The 20,776-nt window shown below is 49.6% G+C and overlaps 1 protein-coding gene across 8 annotated transcripts in view; it reads left to right on the top strand.

The window, feature by feature from the left end:
- Positions 1–650: 650 nt before the first annotated feature.
- ACACA (acetyl-CoA carboxylase alpha) overlaps positions 651–20,776 on the top strand; it is a 104,836-nt gene continuing 84,710 nt past the window's right edge. For 3 of the 8 annotated variants that reach the window (XM_048324736.1, XM_048324735.1, XM_048324737.1), the window contains exons 1-7: positions 7,973–8,019; positions 8,720–8,972; positions 18,341–18,473; positions 19,011–19,149; positions 19,389–19,498; positions 19,923–20,004; positions 20,402–20,500. In XM_048324736.1, the coding sequence (XP_048180693.1) occupies positions 8,746–8,972; positions 18,341–18,473; positions 19,011–19,149; positions 19,389–19,498; positions 19,923–20,004; positions 20,402–20,500 (790 nt within the window). In that variant the 5' untranslated portion in view covers positions 7,973–8,019; positions 8,720–8,745. Of the gene's footprint in view, positions 733–3,284; positions 3,349–4,948; positions 5,052–7,972; positions 8,020–8,719; positions 8,973–15,959; positions 16,203–18,340; positions 18,474–18,994; positions 19,150–19,388; positions 19,499–19,922; positions 20,005–20,401; positions 20,501–20,776 lie in introns of those variants that run through there. The other 5 variants (XM_048324741.1, XM_048324742.1, XM_048324739.1 and 2 more) reach the window with 5 other exon arrangements.

Here is a 20,776-nt window from a genome sequence, read left to right on the forward strand (position 1 = left end):
GGAGGTTTTAGCAGATGAGGTCATTTTCACTTGCTATTTGAAATTATTTGCTGATAATTTCTGCTTCCCTGTGCTCACTTGTGCTTCCCTGCAGCCCAGTGCGGGGTGGGAGGGCGCCCAGGCTGAGCCCCCGGTGAAACACAACAGCTCTGGGGCAGCTGTGCCTAGAAAACCCAGAGGCCACACACGCGCAAAAATCAGTGGGAGCATTATCAGGCCTCTCCCTGCAGGTGAATCACGAAGTCCCGGTGGGATTTCGCGAGGCTGTTGGGTGGAGTTTTTTGTGGAATCGGCGTTCTCTGCCTCGGACACACGGTGGCGATGGAAATCACCTTTTCCTCCAGAGCTTCGGGCTCTGGAATGCTCGGTAACCACACGTGTGTGTCCCCGAGCGCGGAAGGATGAAATACAATCAGTTCAATCCCAAATAACCGCTGGCATTTCAAGTGGCCGAGAATCCAGAGAATCCAGAAGACTTTCTTATAAGCATTGATATTATTTAAGATGTTTATGTTTAAAACAAGAGCAAATGGAGCCTCGAGGGCTGGAGTGTCAGTATTTTGCTTTAAAAAGTGATCTGACCTTTCTCTCTGTTCCTTGTCTGGCAGGGCATGAGTGGTGCCAGGCTTGAAGTGTCACCGACCCCCTCACCTGGGATGATCTGTCCTGTGTTTGCACTGGGGATGTCATCAGAGCCTGGGCAAGAGAGGTGGAACCTTGGCATCACGAAAGGTAAAAACATTTCCCCTGTATTTTTTTGAGTTTATTAACTTAGGCTGAAATTCCTTTCTTTTGAGAAAACAGAGTGGCATGAGTTCACAGTGCACGTGTAAGTCATGGAATGAGAGTAAATAACTGTGTCCAGTTTTGGAGCAGGACAGGTAAAGGATGTGCTTTTAACCATCCCTCCTCCAAAGCAGAACGTGGTTATGATTGAAAAATTTCAAAAAAATGCTGTTGGAAAGTGTGTCTGAAGTCTGTGAAACAATGTGTTCCTATTAAAACACAGGCTATTCCTGCCCAAACTTGAATGCCAGAATAATTTAGTTGGAAAAGGCCTCCCAGACCATTGAGTCCAACCTGGCTTGTCACCCAGCCCAGAGCACTGGGTGCCACATCCAAGCATTCCTTGGACACCTCCAGGGATGGGGACTCCACCACCATTATTAGTTTAATTTCATGGAATCTCCTGAGCTGGAAGGGACCCACAATGATCATCCAGTCCAACTCCTGGTCCTGCACAGACACCCCAGCAATCCCTCAGTGCCCTCATCCTCCCTTCACATGCCTTCCCCTCCAGACCCTTCACCATCTTTGTAGCCCAAAAAAGCCCCTTCCAAATCCATGCTGGATTTTTAAGCTTTATGTGTTTAACTTGTTCTTTTCCACGTGTTTGTGCCTCTCTTTGCCCTTGAATGGAAGAGTTGCTGCAGGATTTCATTGTATGAAGCAATCCCTTCCCCAGCAGTGTTTGGCCAGTGTTTGTGCCTGGATGGAAGCTCTGGGCAGGGCAGACAGGCAGAGTGCAGGTGCAGGTTGTAGCACGCCTGGAGCTCTGGGAACACCAGCCAGGATGAACTCAGCACCTGTCGTAATCCCCTGGTTTTGTAAGTTCTGTATATAGTTATTATCAGTGATTGCGACCAACCCCTCAGCAAGCCAAGCGCTCCCCCTCACTTCTGCAGGAGCTGGGATTTAGCACTGGAGATTATTAACTAACACCAAAAACCTTCTCTTTTAGCTCCTTCACAAAATATTTAATCAGAGGAAGATTCTTTATGTAAAAGACACATCTATATCTACATATTTATGTCTACAGACGTGTAAATAAAGGGTCCATGCCCAAATTTTCCAGATTTAGTCCAGGTGGATGTGAGAACATATAGTCTGTTTCCCCAATAATTTTATTAACTACAAAGCCCCAGATTGGATTTTCTGGCTGGGTAATTCTTGCTTGCAGTGGGCACACATCCCACCACGTGCTCCTGGGTCAGTGTAGTTTCCTGCAGAGTCTCACACCTTCTAACCACTGCCTTGGTGGAAATGAAATTATCTCTAGTTTGGAACAGGGGCAACTCACCGTTTCTGTCCCCACTTCTGTGCAGATCCTTAGGGTTTTGTACCCCCTGGCACCTCCAGCAGGATCAGCCTGCAAAGGTCACCAGATCCAGCAGCATTAGCATTTAAACTTGTGCTACTCATTCCATTTAAATTTCAGCAATGCTGTGATGCCGCAGAGTTTAAATAAAACACAAAATGTGGAACAGAGGAAGAGGGGTGGTTCTTTAAACTGTTGTCCATCGACAGAACAAGCAGCTGAAGGTCAAAGACAAGAAGCAGAGGCGCTGGCAGTGCCTGGCCCGGCTTTGCCGTGTCCTCACCACCTGTTATCAGCTCTGTCCTCCCTGCCTGTGCCAAGGCAGGGACAGGGCAATGTCCCCGAGCCACGTGGGCACCTCGTGCGCAGGGACCGGGCTGGGGTCTGCTGCTGCCGTGCTCACAGGGTGGGTCAGGGGTATGGAACACAGGGGGTCACCTGGTCCCACCTCCCTGCTCAAGGAGGGTCATTGCAGAGCACAGGGCACAGGATCGCGTCCAAACCATTCTGGAACATCCCCTAGCGAGGACACTCCGCACCCTCCCTGGTCTGGGTCCCGCGCACGGTCACTGCACAGGAAAGAAGTTCTTCCTCATGTTCAGGTGGAACTTTGTGTGCATCAGTTCCTGCCCGTTTTCTCTTGTGCTGTTGCTGGGCACCACCGAGAAGAACCTGGTCCAGAAGAACCTGGTCAGAAGAACCTGGTCCAGAAGAACCTGGTCCAGAAGAACTTGGTCCATCTTGGCGTCCCCGCTGTAGATACTGATGGGCATTGGTGAGGTCCCCTCGGTCACCTCTTCTGGAGGCTGAGCAGGCCCGGCCCCTCGGCCTTCCCTCGGAGGAGCGATGCTCCCGTCCCTGGGTGCCGCTCCCTCTTGGGGCGGGGTCCCGGGGTCCCGGCGGTCCCGGGGGTCGCGGGTTCGAGCCCCGGCGGGCCCAGGGGGGGGCCGTGGCAGCGCCGCCCCCGCGGGAGCGCGCCCGCCCGGCGCTCAGGCCACGGGCGTCGCCCCACGGGCCCCGCCCCCGCCGCGCCGCCCCATTGGTCACGCCCCCCGCCGCGGCCCGGCCGGCAGCCAATGGGAGCGGCGCGGGGCGGGGCGCGCGCGGGGCCTGACCCGAGGTAACCCCGATCACACCACCGGGGGGCGGGCCCGGGGGCGGGGCCCGGCGGGGGCGGGCCCGGGGGCGGGGCCGCGCGGGGAGCGCCAGGCCGGGGGCCCGCGGCGCCTCCGCTGCACCGGCACCGTGAGGTGAGGGCGGGAGCGCGCGGGGGGCGCGCCGGGAGCGCGCGGGGGGAGCGCCGGGAGGGGCGCGGGGCACCGGCGGGCGGCGGCGCGCGGGATGGGCGGGGCCGGGCGCGCCGGCCGTGCCGCGGGAGATGGCCGGGCCATGCCGTGCCGGGCGGGCGGGACCTGGCCGGGCGCCGCGCCGGCGGGAGGTGGCCGGGCCATGCCGTGCCGGGCCGTGCCGGCGGGAGATGGCGGGATGCCGAGCCGAGCCAGGTCGGGCTGAGCGGAGCCGGGCTGGGCCGAGCGGGGCCGGGGGCGGGCGGGGGTCTCCCGGCGCGGGGCCGGCCCTGCCCGCCGGAGGAGCCGCCGCCCCGTTCCCTCCCGGTACCGCGCGCTCCGGCCGGGCCAGCGCGGTCGGCGCCGCCCCCGGTGCCGCCGGTCCCGTCGCTCGCGTGGCCTCGCCGGTCCCCCCGCACCCTGGAACAACACGTGGGCGGCGGCGAGTCCGGCACCGAGCCCCCCCGGGGGCTGCAGCTCCGGGGCTGGAGCCCCGGGCATCCTTCCTCCATCTCATTCTTCTGCCATCCCTGGGGGGATTTCAGGATCCTGGGGAAGAGTTTGGATCTGGTTCTGCCGAGGGGCTGAGAGCAGCCCTGGGATGCTCAAAACCAGTGAAGTTTTAAAAGCAAATTGGCAGAGCAAACCAAATTGTTGCTCTTGCCTCTCCCTTCTCTTAAATATTCTTTAAAAAGTTTAAAATAAGAAGTACTGTGTTAGAAAGTACCCAAAGCGTGAGTGGAGTCTGTTCCAGTTTAGCAGGCAGGAAATATTCAGCAAGCTGTTTAAGTGATGCCAAATTCTCTCAAAGACAGTGGGATTTAGACAGTCTCGAGTGTTTTAGCAAACTGGGATAGCTGTAAATACAGGCTCTTACTTTGGTCTCTACAGAGGTTTAGCCTGGATAATAGGAAACAGTTTTTCCCCAGAGGGTGCTGGGGACTGTCCAGGCTCCCCAGGGAATGGGCACGGCCCCCTCAAGCGTTGGGACAGCGCTGCCAGGGATGCCCAGGGTGGGATTTTTGGGGTGTCTGGCAGGGCCAGGGGCTGGACTGGATGATGCTGGGGGTCCCTTCCAACTCAGATATCCCGTGATTCTGCATCCACAGGTGGAAAGTTCTAGGTAGTTATTTTTCTCCTAATATCCAGCCTAACTCTGCCCTGGCACAGCTCCAGCTGTTCCTTCAGGTCCTGTCCTGTCACAGGGAGCAGAATTTGGAGCTGCAGCCTCCGGTGAGTGTCCCCTCAGTGTCCTCCAGCTGAACAAACCAAGTGCCCTCAGCTGCTCCTCGAGAGGCCCCTCCAGACCCTTCACCATCCTCGTGTCCCTCCTTGGGACACTCTCCACCAGCTTTGGATCTTTCTCGTACGGTGGAGCCCAAACTGCCCCCAGTAGCGCGCAGGGGACGCGGAGTTTGTGAGGAGCCTTCCCTACGGAAGCTCTCAGGGTGTTTGGTGTGTGCCGAGGCCGTTTTGGGCTGGGAGTGAAGCAATGCCCAATGATTAACCAGGAGGCAGGCTCAGGTGGAGCTGGCACCGAGCCGGGCTCAGCGCTTGTGTGGGGGCATTAAAACAGCGCGGCCAGGGAGCCACGAAGGGGTGTCCAGAGCAGGAACCATCACTTCACCCTCTCCCGACCTGGAACTTCCCCCCCAGCCCTGGTATAGGTGAGCACGCTGCTGATTGTTTTATGTTCAGGAGAAGCGACTGTTTTAATTTGGTTTTACCTTTTTTGCTCCGTTGTTTTCTGTGTTCCTCCAGGTAGGGCTGTGAGAGCACAAATCCATTTCGTCATTTTAAAGTGATTCATGTTGATCAGCAATGCCACAGCTCCCTGGGCTTTAATCAGGAGACATTTGAATACAACTAGTTTTATTGATTTCCTTTTTATATGCCATAGCAATGTTGTAGAAGTGTTACTCTGTTCTTTCAAAGAGCCCACTGAAATACTGATGTTCTCTTCAGTTGTGGATTTGTCTTTGGAACAGGGTGGTTTAGAGAAAAATAAGAAACCTTAATTTCCAGCTGTCATTGTCCAAGTTTCATGCCTGGGCATATCTTACAATATTAATAGTGATTTTAAAGTGAAGCTGTGATAAAACTTCTAAAGTCTGGTGTTCTTACAAGTGCATTGCACTGTCAAGCCAAAGATGTGACTAATGGTAGCAGCAGAGCTGTGGAGGAGTGATGTGGGGTTTGCTTCTCCTCAGGCAAAACCAGACACGGCACCTTCTGAGTCTGGGTTGCGGAGTTTTCATTGCTCGTAGCACGGACACGATTTGGGCGTTAAATGCCTGGATAGCTGCAGAGCTGGGAGCTGGAGCTGATTTCCCCGGGAGAAGGGAGCACAGCAAGGCTCAGTCTGTGTAGATCCAGCTGTGCCTAAATGTATTTCTGCAGCTGAGCAGGCTCAGTGCTGTTACCTGTCCTTACATCTTTACAGGATCGAGCTCTCAATCCTCATCCTTCCATAAACTCCAGGTTCTTCTCAGTCTCTGCAGAAGTTACCTGTTTGACAGGCTGTTGGCACCTGCAGAAGAGAGTGTAGGGGCTGTGCATAGCTGAGGATCTGGATAATTTTGGGTTTTAGGGTCTAGTTCAGCATTATTATTAAGACAAACAGTTGTGCAGTTGTTTGTGGCACAGAAACTTGTCTTGGTGCTCAGCTGAATTCAGGGTGCTTGTGTAAAAATGGAACTGTGGCAGCTGCATTTCGGAGAGCCAATACAATATGCAAGGTGCATAGGTATAATATACACCTTTATTTGTATATATATGATATACTCCTCTATTTGTATACATATAACATACCCCTTTATTTGTATATATAACATATATATACAAATTTGTATATATAAAATATACCTGTATTTGTATATGTAAAATATACCTCTATACTTGTATAGATAATATAAGTGTATTTTTGTGTATGTAATACACCTCTATATTTATATATAATTCACCCCTATAGCTATATATATGTAAAATTTACCTTTATTTCTATATATACAGTATACCAGTGTACAGCCTTGTCCATTCCATTCACAGCACTGAAATCCAGAGGCTCCAGTGAGGGGATCTCTGAGAAAGTCCCTGTGTAATTTAGCCCCAGACAATGCTGAAATTAATTTAAATATGAACGAGGACTCTCGGTGTGCTGAGAACAAGCCGAGCTTATCGCTCAGCTCAACGCTGATTGCACAACCCAGTGGAACTCCTGGCTGTGGGACTGGGCTCCCAGGGCTTGGAAGTGCCTTGGGAAATGGATCTGAGTGGGGTTTCATGGATAACAACTGATTTTTTTGGAACTGAATTGGACAAACAAGGTGTTGGAGTTAAGTTGTGTGAGTGTGGCAGTGCGTGGCCTTAGGTGGATGGTTTCTCATGGAACACTTGAGTGAAACACTTCGCTTCCTGTTCCTCTGCTTCCAAAAAAAAAAAAAAAAGGCCTTGAAACTTGCATATTAATATATTAGTTATTGAAATTAGAGAAGGTTTTTCTTCAGTGAAGCGGGGTTGAAGTTAGTTTGGCTGCATCCCAGCCTCTTCGGCACTGGTGATTGTGCCAGCAGTAAATCTGTCTGGATGAAAATCTTTAGGAGTGATCTGATGCCAGGATAAATATACACGTAAATACTGTCTGCATCTTCACGTGCACAAACAAAATTCGGTTTGTGCCATCTGAGCACCTCAGGTGAAGAAGTCTCCCTGCATGGTTTAGTTTGCACATCACGGGTGGACAGGGAGACTTTCTGGTCATGCTTCCCCTTCTTCTCATCTCTACCCTCAAAAAAGGGTTTTTTAATGCTTTTAATGTCCATGTCAGACAGATATTTGGGGCTCTTCAGTTATAAAATGGTTAATGATGCCTCTGTCAAGTGAAGTGCCCGTGGCCCCAGGGCAACTGGAGTTTGTGGGAGGAGTGATGTCAACACAGGATTTGATCTAAATAATTCAGTCAAGTACATTCATGGCAAAAGTGCATGAGCCAGTTGGATGAGTTTTTAATTCTCGGTTACTGATGGAAAGCAGGAGCGTGGTGTTTAGGGGTTGCTCTGGCTATAAATGCTTGTCTGGGCATTAAAGGCACCATCATGTCCCATTTGTGTGACACCACGGGCCAGGTTTTTGTGCTGCTCGAGAGCCGTCGTGTTCCTGTCGAGCTGATTGTGCTGTGTCCTTGTGCTTGGTGTAATGTGGCTGTGATTAGCAGGGCTGATGAGGTTTTCACTGGGATTTACTCCTTGGGACTCGGCTGGAATCAGGTGCAGAAGCTTACAGAAAAGGTTTGATATGAGTGGATAGTGCTGGCACAACCCGTTGTTCCTTTTAGAAACAAAACTGGCAGGTGGGACGGTCAGGTCTCTCGGAAGATTCCAGAAGGACGGACCAGCAGGAGGTGCCACAGCTGGACTTGGGCACTGCAGGTTCAGCTCCTGGGCTAATCTGTACCTGGAGCAAGTGAACCAGTCCTTGGTGTGCCTGTGGTTTTTTCAGGACGGTTTTGGTGGTATAAACAGGAAAACACACATGGAATTATGCTTCATTATAACACTAATATTTGCTTCCTAATTCTTTTCTTTTCCAGTTCGTTTTGGAGGTGGCTGACTGCTCAGATTGCACGGATAACAAGAGGTCAGTGCATTTCTCATTTCCTAATGATGTGTTTCCAGCTGGGTGTAGTTGTCGTATAAATGCAGAAAAGCTGGGCAGAGCAGGGGGTATCAAATGTTTATTCTCCATCCCACCTTAGTGCTGTGGGGTGTTCCTTTGTTTTCCACATCTCTCATGGCTCTTTCTCAGTTGTAATTATTTTTTTAATTTTGAAGAAAATGCTTTAATTCCCTGCTAGAATACTGGAATGCTCAAACCCATCCCTGGAAGTGTCCAAGGCCAGGAGCAACATGGTCTAGTGGAAGGTGTCCTTGCCTATAGCAGGGGGTGGGATGAGATGAGATTTAAGGTCCCTTCCAACCCAAACCAGTCAGGGATTCTCTGATCCTACGATTTTTGATACTCAGAGTTCCCTGCCTTTGTCTATAGGTTTTGGGTCTGGTATATGGGCTTTTTTTAGTGGTTTTTTTTTTCCTTTAAGTGACTCCTGCAGCTTTGTGTAAGGTGGGAGGTTCTGCAGGTTGTGGATCTCAGAGTCCTTGTGCCAACAGAGAAGTAAATGCTTAGAGCAGAGCTGTTTTTGATCCCGGACTCAGGGTTCAGCTCTGACCTTTTAACGTTGCATTTCCCACCAGTGAACCTTGCTTTGTCCTCCTCTTTGTCCTCCAAGGGCAGGTATTCACCTCAGGTCTGGTTTTCCCCTTTCTTTTGCCCCTTCCAGTGTTGAGAGCCCAGTTTGTGGGAGCCATGGAGGAGTCTCCCCCAGCTGATAAAGCCCTGGATGTGAACGCTCACTCCCGCTTCATTATTGGCTCCGTGTCAGAGGATAACTCGGAAGATGAGACCAGCTCCTTGGTGAAACTTGATCTGCTGGAGGAGAAGGAGAGGTCTTTGTCCCCTGTGTCCGTCTGCTCCGATTCCCTCTCAGACCTCGGACTTCCAAACGCTCAGGATGGCCTGGCCAGCCATATGAGGTATGGATAAGTAGTTCTCCAATCTTTCTACCCCGTCATTTCCAAAGATAATCCAAAGGTTCAGCTTTATACCCGTGTTTGGCTTCAAATGTTGTTGTTTGTTGTGCCAAGACACGCTACAGCATTCTGTTTCTAATGACCTCTTGTATGTTTATCTGTATCAAACCCTTCAGTTTTCCTGTGGTTTTAATGAAATACTTGTGCCTAAATTCCTTAAGCAGCTTGCCTGTACTGTCTGTGTTGTCCTGGCTTTCAGAGAATGGAAATGTCTTCACTGAGATGTTTAAAGTTTTCACTTGTGTGTGGTTTTTTTGGGCCCTGTTTGTTGAGAGCAAGAACAATATTTGCTTGTTTTGTCTTTGCATGGGATTTGCTGCTTTAAATGTAGCCAAAGAATTGGCAGTGGGTAGGATCAATGGCTCCATACTGGAATTTTTTTGGTTTGGATAGAGAAAATTGTGGTGGTTGTAGTAAAGATTGGAGTCCTGCAATGTGGTGATAAGGCAAGATTCAATGTGATTGCTGCTGCCTGAGCTCGGGGTTGAGCTCAGGGTTGGTCTCAGGGCTGCCCCACTCCTGATTCTTTGTGAATGAGCCGTGAGTTGGGCTTTGGAGGTCGTGGTATTTCCTTGTTGAAAGGCTCCTTTATTTTTAGGTGTTGCAGATTTGCATTCCACTCGTGGGATGTGCCTGTTGGATTTTCCTGTTGTACTCTGGGCACTTTTCACGTACAGATCACAGCTTCTTGGTCAGTCACTCTCCCACGTGTCCTTCATTTGTTTGCCCTATTCCCGGAGGTCTGCTCTTTCTGCCTGTGCCATCCCTTTCCAGGAACACCCAGGACAGTGTAAATCCCACTCCAGTTTCTACTGGATAATCCCCCACTACCTTTGCTTTGTTGCTTTTGAAGGAATGCTTGATTGCAGAAAGATTTACTGACCAGCAGTAGATATTTACACAACCAGCTAATCCTTGTTGTTGTGTTTTACTGGTTTCTTTGCTTGTGCAGATTAAGGAATTGTAATCTCTCCTTTTTTTGGTGGTTCCCTTCCCCCTTCAGGGAGAAGCCTCTGGGAACACACAGAACCAAACCCCTCAGGTTGGGGCAGAAGGGGGATGCTGGTCTGTACTTGACAGCGCTGTCATGGTCAGGCTGCTGGGCATGTTCAGCCAGCTGGCACTTGCACAACTGATGTAAAACCTTAAAGCAAATTTACAGAGGGTTACCTTTCCAGAGCCTGCCAGTTGTCATGGTTTGGCAGCATAAAAGGTAATTTTGAAGCAGGAAACTGTAACTATATATTAGGAACAGAAGAAATTGGATGAGCACCTAACCACGAGTGTATGAATGGACAACAGCAGAGCAAGAAACTTCCAGGACAGTGCCTGGCACCAGAGAACCTCAGTGCAATAGGTGTGCAACCTTGGGCACCTCTGTTGTAACCTGCTTACTTTGGCAGTCACTTTGGGGAGCACTTGACTTTTGAGTTAAATTGGAGAGAAATGCCAATTCAAATAAAAAAGTTACAGCATTATAGGCTGTTTTTCTAAGATAAACTCAGATGAGTTGAAATACTTTTCAGGATGGTTGTCCCTTTCATCAGAAGATTTCTAAATCATGTTTACAGATGGAGAAACTGAGACAAAGACAACAGCAAAGACAAGTTCAACAACTTGCCTGGAGTCACTCTGTGACAGTCAGTTAATGGAACAGAGGTGTCTTGCTTCCAGCTTCCTTTTGGTGATCACAAAGGTACCACACTTGGTGAAGTGATGAAGGTGAATTCACAGGGAGCTCTGTACACTTTGGCCAGCGGGTCACACAAGGTGCAGGTCCAAGGGAGCATATCTTTTGGAAGAAGTTGCCAAAAATCTTTCTGTTTGCTGGTTATTTTCCCACAGGATAAAAACAGAGATGGCTTGTGTTTGAGGTGAGGGGCTTTTCTGCAGAGCAGTTCTCAGGGAACAATTACGATTAAAACGCAGGATTTACTCAGCTGCCAAAGGGTTTGTGAGGGCACCTTATCGATCTTGTGAGGTGTTTATGCTCTTGGTAAAAACACTCTTGCTGGGACAGGTTGTGCACTATGGGTTCTCCTGCTGCTGGAGATCCATGGAGACCTTCAGCTGTGCCAGCTGGCTGCTGCTCTGGAGGGTTGAGAAAGCCACGCTCTGAGAATGAACCTTGAATTGCTGTGTGGAACATCGGCGCTTAAAAACTGGTGTGTGGGGACAGTAACCACACAGAGTGGGTGTTCAGAGGGTCTTTGCTGCATTTTGCACCTTTAATAATAAAACCAAGCATGCCATTTTTTCCTTTTTATTGTCTGTGTTGTCTCTGGGTTCAAAAGTTTCCATCAGCACTTCCAACCAGTCCCGCTAGGATACAGTTTTCCTCCTATTGTCGTGAGCTGTTAAAGAGTTGCTATGCTCCTTTCTGAAGTTTTGGTGGTGGATTCAGTAACTCCTCCCTAAATGCCACTTGGAAAGTACTTTGGGCCTGTCTGTTTTGTTTAATAAATTGTTCTTGATTACTGCTAAATTTAATTTCTAGCTTCCAAGACGGTATCTTGTATCAAATTCTTGTTTAAAATAGAACAAAACCTGGATGTCTTCTAGTGTTTGTACATCAGGGCTCTGGTTTCATAAGCAATGACATGGGTGTACAGAGTCACCTGACAATCCACTTGTATCAGCTGAAAGCCAAATTTTTGGATGGAGTTCAGCTGTTATCTCATATGAAGCCCACAGAGTTTATCCCTTTGCTCCTAACACTGGTTGGACTTCTCAGTGTGTTGTCTCAGTAAGTTATGGAGATGCTTAAGCAGAACTAATCATCTACTAAAGGAAATTTGGACAAATGCCTCAATTTTAGCCTGGACAGTAGTGGTTGAGTGTGCCCAGCCTGGCACTGGGACAAGATGCCTGCTTAGAAACCAGCCCTAGACTGACTGCATAGAGTCCTGAACGTAATGAAAGATCCTTTTGAGCCTCTTCTGAATCTAAAAAAACTCCTTTCCAGCCCAGCAGTTTGTGGCTGGGAGGTTGCACTGTGCAGCATTGATCCTGTGAAATCATTGGTGCTGCTGTGGTTTCACCCCAGCTGTGGGCAGGGAGGTACAAATGTGCTGTGGGGTCTGCAGGGCTGCTGCCGCCTCCGGGGCTGCTCCACAAAGGATTTCTCCTTTGCTGCATGGAGTCCTCGCTGCTCCAGGCTGTCTGCAGGGTCCTGCTGTGGGGCCTGATCGTCCCCTGGCTCTGCCTCTGCTGCTGAGGGTTCTGTGTAGGGTGATTTGTGTGGAAGGAACACCTTTCTCTATCCCAACCTGGCCTCAGACGCTTCCAGGGATGGGGCAGCCACAGCTTCTCTGGGCACCCTGTGCCAGGCCCCCAGCACCCTCACAGGGAAGAATTTCTGCCTGATTTCTAATCTAAACCTGCCCTCCTTCTGCTTAAGGCCAGGAACTTCGTCCACCTGGAGGGAAAAGTTAGTTTCCTCCTCTCTCTGTTGAAAGAAGAGGAGGTGGTTTGGACTCATGGCTGTGCATGAGTGGGAATTCCAGCTCCTTCCTTCTCTGAAAGCTGCTCTGCTTCCTGAACGAACACACTGTAAAGATTTCTCCTCTGCATACCTCTCAGAAGCTGTATTCTTATTTTGGTGTTGTTTCACTCCTTTTAACCCCAGTTAACAGAGGAAAAGTCCTCTCTAAATTCGGTCATTTGTTGGGAGATTTTGCAGAGATTCCCTGGTTGAGATAACACAGCGTGACAATGTCTCCCACATCCTTTTAACTGAAAGATAACAAATCTCTTACTTTGGGTAAATTTAATGTGAAACTCCCCCACCTACCCCCTAACTCTGGTTTAAAAAGGTCCATTCTCGTGTTCCTGCAGATCAGATCTGTTCAACGCTTGAACTTTGTCAAAGAGCACGGCAGGGCTCCCTGCCAGGGACTTCAACTCTGCTCCACTCTCTGGTGCAGAACTATCTTGTGCTATTGTTGTTGTTGTTGTTCACTTTTATCTTGGTGCCAGGGCTTGACCTGGAGAGTGTGGGGCTGGTTGCTGCTCCAGGAACGCGTGGAATTTTGTACTTCACGAGGATGTAAAAGTAAAGCTCTCTCGGTACTTTGTGGGTTTAGGAACTGGAGTATGGATATCAATTTGATTTAAACTTGGCTGTTTATTTGGACTGATGTTTGGGTTCACTGGGTATTTTGAGTGTCAGGGTGTTGCTTTTGCACTTGGAAGGAACCTCAGTGATTTGGGTGGTGAACCCTGAGAACAGTCCAATTCCGAATGCATCCGGCACGGCAGAGAAACAGCCAGGTGTGTGGTTAGCAAAAGGAATGCCTGGAAAACTGTTGGCACTTGGTTATTTGGGAGGAATCCTGGCAAACCATTGGGGCTCTGTAAAAATTCCTGCTTTAGGCCAAGGACCTGCCTGGACTGATGCTGGAATTCTGTGTTAGCATGGAACAGAAGTTATCTACCAGAGAGGGCTGGTTTTTTTCTGTGCTGCATCCTGTATTTTATTTCCTGAAATCTTGAGGCTCAATTCATTCTCAGAGCTGAGTCAAGTTTCATTTGTTTTGATCTCTAGGTGAAGCCCTGGTTTTGACAGAGTCTGTGTTCAAGCCAATTCTGGCTCTTTAAAACATGGGCAAAACTGTCTTTGGCTCCAGTGCCTGTTACCTGAGGCATGGGGAACCATTTATTCCAGCTGTGGAATTCTGCATCCCTTGCTGGACAGCATTTCTGCTTGTTCCTTCCCTCTGCCTTCCTGTGAAATAGGATGCAAGGGCAGAGCTAAAAGTGGAGCAGATTTCAGGGAGGCTTCAGCTGCCTGAGTCTTATCACCCAGATCGAATACGTGTTCTCATCGTATTTACAAAACATAGAGCCCAAATGGATGGGGAGAGCTGCCCTTTCCACACCCTTCCCAGGCCAGATCCAGAGGGAAACAATCCCCAGCCCTTTCTCTGGGGAGAGAGTGTGTGTGTGTGTGTGCTGCAGTCTGCTCCAGGCTGCCTTCCACACCAGGCAGCTCATGCATCCCTGCCTTTGGAATACAAGGCGACGTCACCCAGAGCCCCTGGCATGTGGCAGTGCTGGGATCAGTGCCGGCTCCTGGCTGGGATGTGCCTCAGGTACGTGTCCCGAAGGAATGGTTTTTCCTTGGAGGCTGCAAGAGAGGAGCAGGTGCAGCCTTTCCCTTTGTCTGACAGCGGCCTGGGCGCCGAGGAGGGGGTGGATTCCCTGGGGTAGCGGGGTTTGAGGAGCACTGCCTGCAGGAAATGGGCTTTGTGCAGCGTGTGTGTGTTGGATGGGCAGCCCTGAGTCAGTGACACATCCTGGTGGAGCTTATTTCTGTAGGGATGCTGCAGCAAATCGTGGCCATTGATTTCTCAGCAGCGAATTCAGCTGGCAGAAATGAGTATTTTTAACCAATGCCGAAGCTGCTCCTCTGGGTTTGCTCCTCCAGCAGCAAATTGTGGCCATTTATCTCACAGCAGTGGATTCAGCTGATGGAAGGCACAGGGAATATTTTTAACAGTGCTGCATCAAGCTGTCTGTAGATTTGTTTCCTTGCAGCCACAATGGGCAGAACCTGCTTGGATTGGGGGCTGCGGGTGGGGTTTTTAGGAATTAATTAAATGGGGGATTTGTGGGGTACCTGATGATTGGGCAGTTTGAGTTGCTCTTCCAAGAGGAATAAAGGCTGGCAAGTGGAAGGCATTGAGTTCTGGGGCAGATCCATCACGTTGGGGTGCTCCTGTTTGTTAAACTCCGCTCTCTCCCTGGGATCTCTTGGCTCTGGTGAGGTTTGTGTGGCAGAGTGTCGCTGTCCCTGTTCCCTCCCGGTCCCTGGATGTGCTTGGAGCTGGCAGCACATGGCCCTGCTGCTGCCCTCACCGTGTCACCATGTCACCTGTCCTGGCCTCAGCCCCCTGGCCCCGCAGGGAGGTTACCTCCCGTCACCAGGTTCACGTGGTGCTTCTCCCCTGGACACTTGTTCCTTTTTTGAGTGATCCCCTCGTGGCTGGCTGCATTTTGGGATTCTGTGCCCCAAATCAAAGCTGTGCTGCCTGGCTGTGGCCCTATGCCAGGACAGACCCAAATATCCCCAAATTAAAAAATTTTCAGCTGCTGTGCCTAGTTCCGGTACAGGTTTTACCATCAGGGCACTGCTGGAGTCACTGCCCTTCCTTATCCTGTCTCTACCCCCAAATTTGCAATTTATGTCTTTGTGTGTGCAGGGCCAGGAGCTGGACTTTGATAATCCTTGTGGGTCCCTTCCAGCTCGGGATGTTCCATTATTCTGGTACTGAGTAAACATTATTCCTTCCTCCAGTGATGTTACTGGACCCTGCCATGCTGTAGCACTTTGCTTTTGAGGATATTTATTCTTCCAGCACGTGGAGTGATCTCATCTCCATCTTATAGGTGGGAAACAGGCACAGAAAACTGAAGTGACGTGTCCAGGGTCTCCCAGCTCCCAGGCTGGTGTCTGGTTTGATCTGCCAGCTCTGTCACACTGTGTCTGCATGCCTGCACAAGCTGCCTCTGACATTCCTCTCCGCAGCCCTGGAAACGCTGTCCCTATCACCTCCCCACCCCTCCTGAAAACCCCAGATTAAATCCTACAAATGGATTGAATTCGTGGGGTCGCAGAGCCCTGGCAGAGCCCGCGGCTGGGGACGTGCTCACCTGCTGCTGGAGCAGAATCCCTGTGGGTGCTGCATCCCTGTGGATGCTGGAGGAGGATGTGGGGAGCTGTGCACCCCGTTCCCAGTGTGCCCCCAGTTCGGGAGCTCATCCCGGGGTTCCCATGGCTCGGAGCAGCCGCTGTGCAGCCGGGGCCAGCGTTAAAGCTCGTTACGTAACCTGTGGCTGCTCCTCTCCCTCTCCTGATCATCTGCTCTCCTCCGAGTGACGGGAGGGAGGCTGGTCCCCCTCCCTGCTGCGTCACGGGAAGGGTGACACGGCCGTGGGGGGAGCCAGGGAGAAAGGTTAAGAGATTTGGGGCAGTCAGGAAGTGCCTCTGCTTGAAGGAGAAATCGCGTGAGGCTCTTTGCAGCTTCTCCTTGAGCTGCAGAATTGGCAAAATCTAAGAGCTGCAACTGCAGAGAGGAGCCGTAAGGGAGCCTGAAATCCATTAATTCCTGCGCTCAGCATGGAGGATTCTGCAGAGCAGAGTCAGGAGATGAGGTACCACATGCTGCAAAGGTAAGAATCACAGACCTGCCTGTCTCCTCCTGCCTGGGCTCTGTGCTGGAGATGCTCACTGAGCTTTTGGTGTTCATTTTATCCTCTGGAGCCTCACAGAGCCTGTGGGCTCTCCGTGCATGCAGCCTCTGGACAAAGATGCCAGGATGCAGCTCAACTGGGGGATCAGGGTTGTTCAAGTTGGAGGTTCTGCACAACTTCTACCCACTGTGAGCTCTGAAGGATGGAAAGGCATTTTGAAAATTCCTCCATCACAAAATGTGGCAGTTGTGAGCATGTGGTTGGTAAGGATGACAGTCACTAACTCAGCATTTATTCTGTTTTGTTTAAAGCTCTGTGCTGTCTTCCTTGCTGCCCAGCTTCTACCTCATTTTACCCTGCAAAAATCCCCCAACTCTTCTGTTTTGATTACAATGTGCAGCCTGTGATTATTGATAAATAAGCTTAATGTTCTTGGTATGCTCACAAATCAAACTGTACTTGTTTATAAACAGGTGTTTGTTGCTTTCTGGATGATGAATCTCAGGCTCTGTTGACATTTTGCCTGTAGCAGTATCTTTGTGTGTAGTAACTTCTTGGTGGGACACTTCATATTTAAACATGTTCACAAATTCTCACCTCAGGATTTTTATCTCCCTCTTTTTGTTGAGAGTGCTCTCAATAAACCTGCAATGCATAAACCTCTCTCACTCCTTGGGCTCTGCTCCTTCCTTGCCAAGAAGACTCTGGACCTTCTAAATGCACAAATTTAGTAGAAATTCAACCTTAACTACGCATTTGCTCTCTTTCTTGCCTATTGGCTCCTATCCTTGTATTCCCAGGCTGAGCTCACAGGAGCATGTGAACTTTTGCTCACAGGGACACGTTCTAAGTTCAGTGACAATGTCTGGAAGAAGGGAAAGTACAAGGGGGTGAACCTGTGCACACAGAGCTTATTCTTTGCCTTCCTCTGGCTGTCAGCTCCCTGCTCTTCTCTAAGTTACGCCAGCCATTTCTGTGTCCATCCCACTTCCCAGTGGAATTACTCAATGGAGCAGCCGTTCAGCAGCTGATTAGGCCAGAGGTTCCACCCAGAGAGCTGCTGGGCACAGATCTGCCAGTGACTGGCACCGACCCCTTGGTGCTCTGGGGGCTTTCTAAAGCTCTGAGCTGAGCTTCCCAATCTTCACTCCTACAGAAGGGTTCTGTGATCCTGCCAGTGGCAGGGTAAGGGCTTCCCCGTGTTCCTGGGGAGAGAAACTTAGTGAAAGCAGAGTAAACACAGGAAAAACAAGTAAGCTGTGGGGTGAGCAGAGAGGCAAAGCTTCAGGGCCTGTGAAATCAAAAGTGTCTCATTAATTCCCAGTCGTGCTGCACCATGGCAGACACTGGGGGTGAGGAGCAGCTCTGTGCTTTCCCGTGGAATTTTCTCTCACAGTTTCAGCTTTGTAAACTTCAGCAAATCAAAGCCAAAGGGTGATCTATCCCTGTGTTGTTGCTGTGGAAGCTGAAGCAGGAGGAGGGGAAGTGACTGTGCCATTCCCACACAGAAGGGCTGTGGCAGGACACGGGGTTGGTCTTGGCAGGCTCAAAATTGGCTTTCTGTGTTTGCAGTGGGAGTAACGTGATTAATTTGTCCTCTGGCTCTCAGAGCTTTTGAGGAAGATATTGAAGACTGGGTAGTGGAAAACTCTTGGAAAATGATTTCCGTAGCCAGTCTGAGTCTCTCATTTGCACCTGCAGATAAATTTGCTGTGCTTCCCAAGAGGATTTCCTTACGGAGTCTGATCTTTGGAGCTTGTTTTGCCAAATCCAGAAATCACTGCTGTTTCCAGCTTCTCTAGATGGATTGAAAGCAATCTGGTGGAGCATCGTTGTTCTGCATGGGGCAGCAACGTATTTTTACCTATTTATATTGTGGCATAGCTGGAATTTTCCCAGATAACCTGAATTTTGCATGGAAATAACTGAAAAGTAGTTCAAAAGGAGTCATCCATGTGAAACTGAGGACCAGGCCATGTGGGTCTGGAGGCAAGGAGAGATTCTGGTTGTCTGCTTGGGGAATGTGGTCAAAGAGAACTTCCAAATTATTCACACCTTTCTTTTACTGGTGTGCAGCTGCACTGACAGGTTGTTTCTGTCTGCCCCCATTTCCTCAGGCCCAGCATGTCTGGTTTGCACCTTGTCAAGCAAGGCCGGGACAGGAAGAAGGTGGATGTGCAGCGGGATTTCACCGTGGCTTCTCCAGCAGAATTTGTTACTCGTTTTGGAGGGAATAAAGTCATTGAAAAGGTAAATTCCTGACCTTTTTTAGCATATTACAGCTCCTCTCCGGAGCTGTGACTTGTCTCTCTGTAAGGCTGTACACTGCAGGTATCAAATTACTGATATTCCTGAGCCTGGAAATTGTATTTCTGCCTGGAATCATTGTGTTTCCTTTTTCTATGTGATAAATAAACATCGCGTTATTTTAGCTTAATGTAGTGAGGAAAAAAATGTGAGCGAGCCAGAACACTTCTGCTGATGCAGAAGGATTTATAAACTGATATAACAAAAGTAGACTGGAAAAACATTAAGAAATGTATTTAAAAATAAATAATGATTTGATTTGAGTCCTTCTGCTCTTTAATCCAACCAAGGCATAACACATTAAAATTTTATGGTGAAACAAGAGCTGCTCTCTGAATTGACAGATGGGCCACGAACTGGATGAAACGGCACAGCCCAAAACTGGGCAAGGAGTCTGCAGGGGTAAAAACCTGCTTTCATGATTGTTTATTGTTTTGTGCTATTTAGACTCTATTTCATCCTAGCTTCTAATGCACCCAGGTCCTGATAGCAAATAATGGCATTGCAGCAGTGAAGTGCATGAGGTCCATCCGGCGCTGGTCCTATGAGATGTTCCGCAATGAGAGAGCCATCAGGTTCGTGGTCATGGTCACTCCTGAGGACCTGAAAGCCAATGCAGGTGAGTTGGAGAGCTGGGGAAGGGTCACAGCCTCCTCCTTGCACAGCCCTAGGGATGCAGGAAGTGGAGTGTCCACCTGATCTGTCAGTAATGGGATGTTCTGGAGCAGATCAGCGCTTCCCAGAGAGTCAGCCCTGTGAGGAGCAGGCTGGGGGGGCTCAGCCTGGGGAAAAGGAGAATTTTAGACCAAGTCTGTTGTTAGATTTGCAGCCTAAATGGGACTTTGTCTGTGTTTGCAGAGTACATTAAAATGGCAGATCACTACGTGCCCGTCCCAGGAGGACCCAACAACAACAACTATGCAAACGTGGAGCTCATCCTCGATATTGCCAAGAGGATTCCAGTGCAGGTGAGAAGTGTCACCGACACTGAGCAATCTTCTCTCCTTCAGTAGGGAGTTGTGCCTGGGGAACAAGGCAGGACAAAGAAACTGAAATTCCAGACCTGTACTAGCACCCAAAGGCAAAACGTGTGACAGTGCAGTGGCTGTCCCAGGATGAATATCTGCAGGACAGGGAGGTTCTGTACTTCCCTACACCCAGCTCCTCCTCAGCAGGTTGCTGCAGCAGCCTGCTTGCACTCGTCTGCAAGGTGCAAGTCATCCTTTTAGCTCAGCACACCCTGTAGCTCAGAGGCTGCTCTGGCTCCTGGGTGTTCTGAGGCTGTTTTCCGTGAGGAAAAAAAAAAGACATGGAGTGTTTGCATGTGTCTGTTTCTGCTCACTTGCTTGTTTTATTCAAACAAAGAGCAAACTGTGTTCTTTTCTCCTGCAGGCTGTGTGGGCTGGCTGGGGCCATGCATCAGAGAACCCAAAACTGCCAGAACTTCTCCACAAAAATGGGATTGCTTTCATGGGTGAGGAGACGGACTGCTCATGTAATGTCTAGTCCTTGTCTGAAGAGGGGTTGTTTAGGGAGGTAGAAAATCCTGAGTCCAAGAGAGAGCCATGAGGAATGGTCTGCAGTGCAAGATGGATTATCTGTTCTTTGCAGTAGTTCTTGTATGGAAGAAGGGGAAAGTTCTCCAAAATAGCCTTTAATGTTGAGATAAAAAGGCAGAAAAGATTCCTGTTGAACGAGATTGTTTCAAGATTGATTCAGCTTTCATTCAAAGCTGAATGTCCCTGTTCTCATTTGAAGAGGGTTCAGTTTTATGGGAAGAGTGGAGTTCTTCCCGAATCAGACTTCTGGACATTGTCCTAATGTCTGATATCCCTTGTGTCTCTCTCATGCATTGTCTTTGCTCTTTGCAGGTCCTCCCAGCCAAGCCATGTGGGCTTTAGGAGATAAAATTGCTTCTTCCATCGTGGCTCAGACTGCTGGCATTCCAACTCTTCCTTGGAGTGGCAGTGGTAAGAAGGAAATTGTTTATCAAGATCATGCTAATCTTTTTTTCCTTCAACATGTCTAATTTTTAAGAAGCTCCGTGCTCAAAAGTGTGTTCCAGGAGATGCTCCATCTGTTCTGGGTTTCACATTAGTGCTGTTTGCCCACCACACCAATGAGATGCCTTGGAAGCAATTCCATTCGTGATGGAATGAGCATGGAGATGGTGGGAGAAGCTGGCAGCACGCAGAGGAGGACAGGGAGGAGGGGTTGGGAGGAGAAGTGAGGAAACATGGAAGAGG

Source organism: Corvus hawaiiensis, chromosome 20 (genome assembly GCF_020740725.1).
Source record: "Corvus hawaiiensis isolate bCorHaw1 chromosome 20, bCorHaw1.pri.cur, whole genome shotgun sequence".
Classification (NCBI taxonomy): Eukaryota; Metazoa; Chordata; class Aves; order Passeriformes; family Corvidae; genus Corvus; species Corvus hawaiiensis.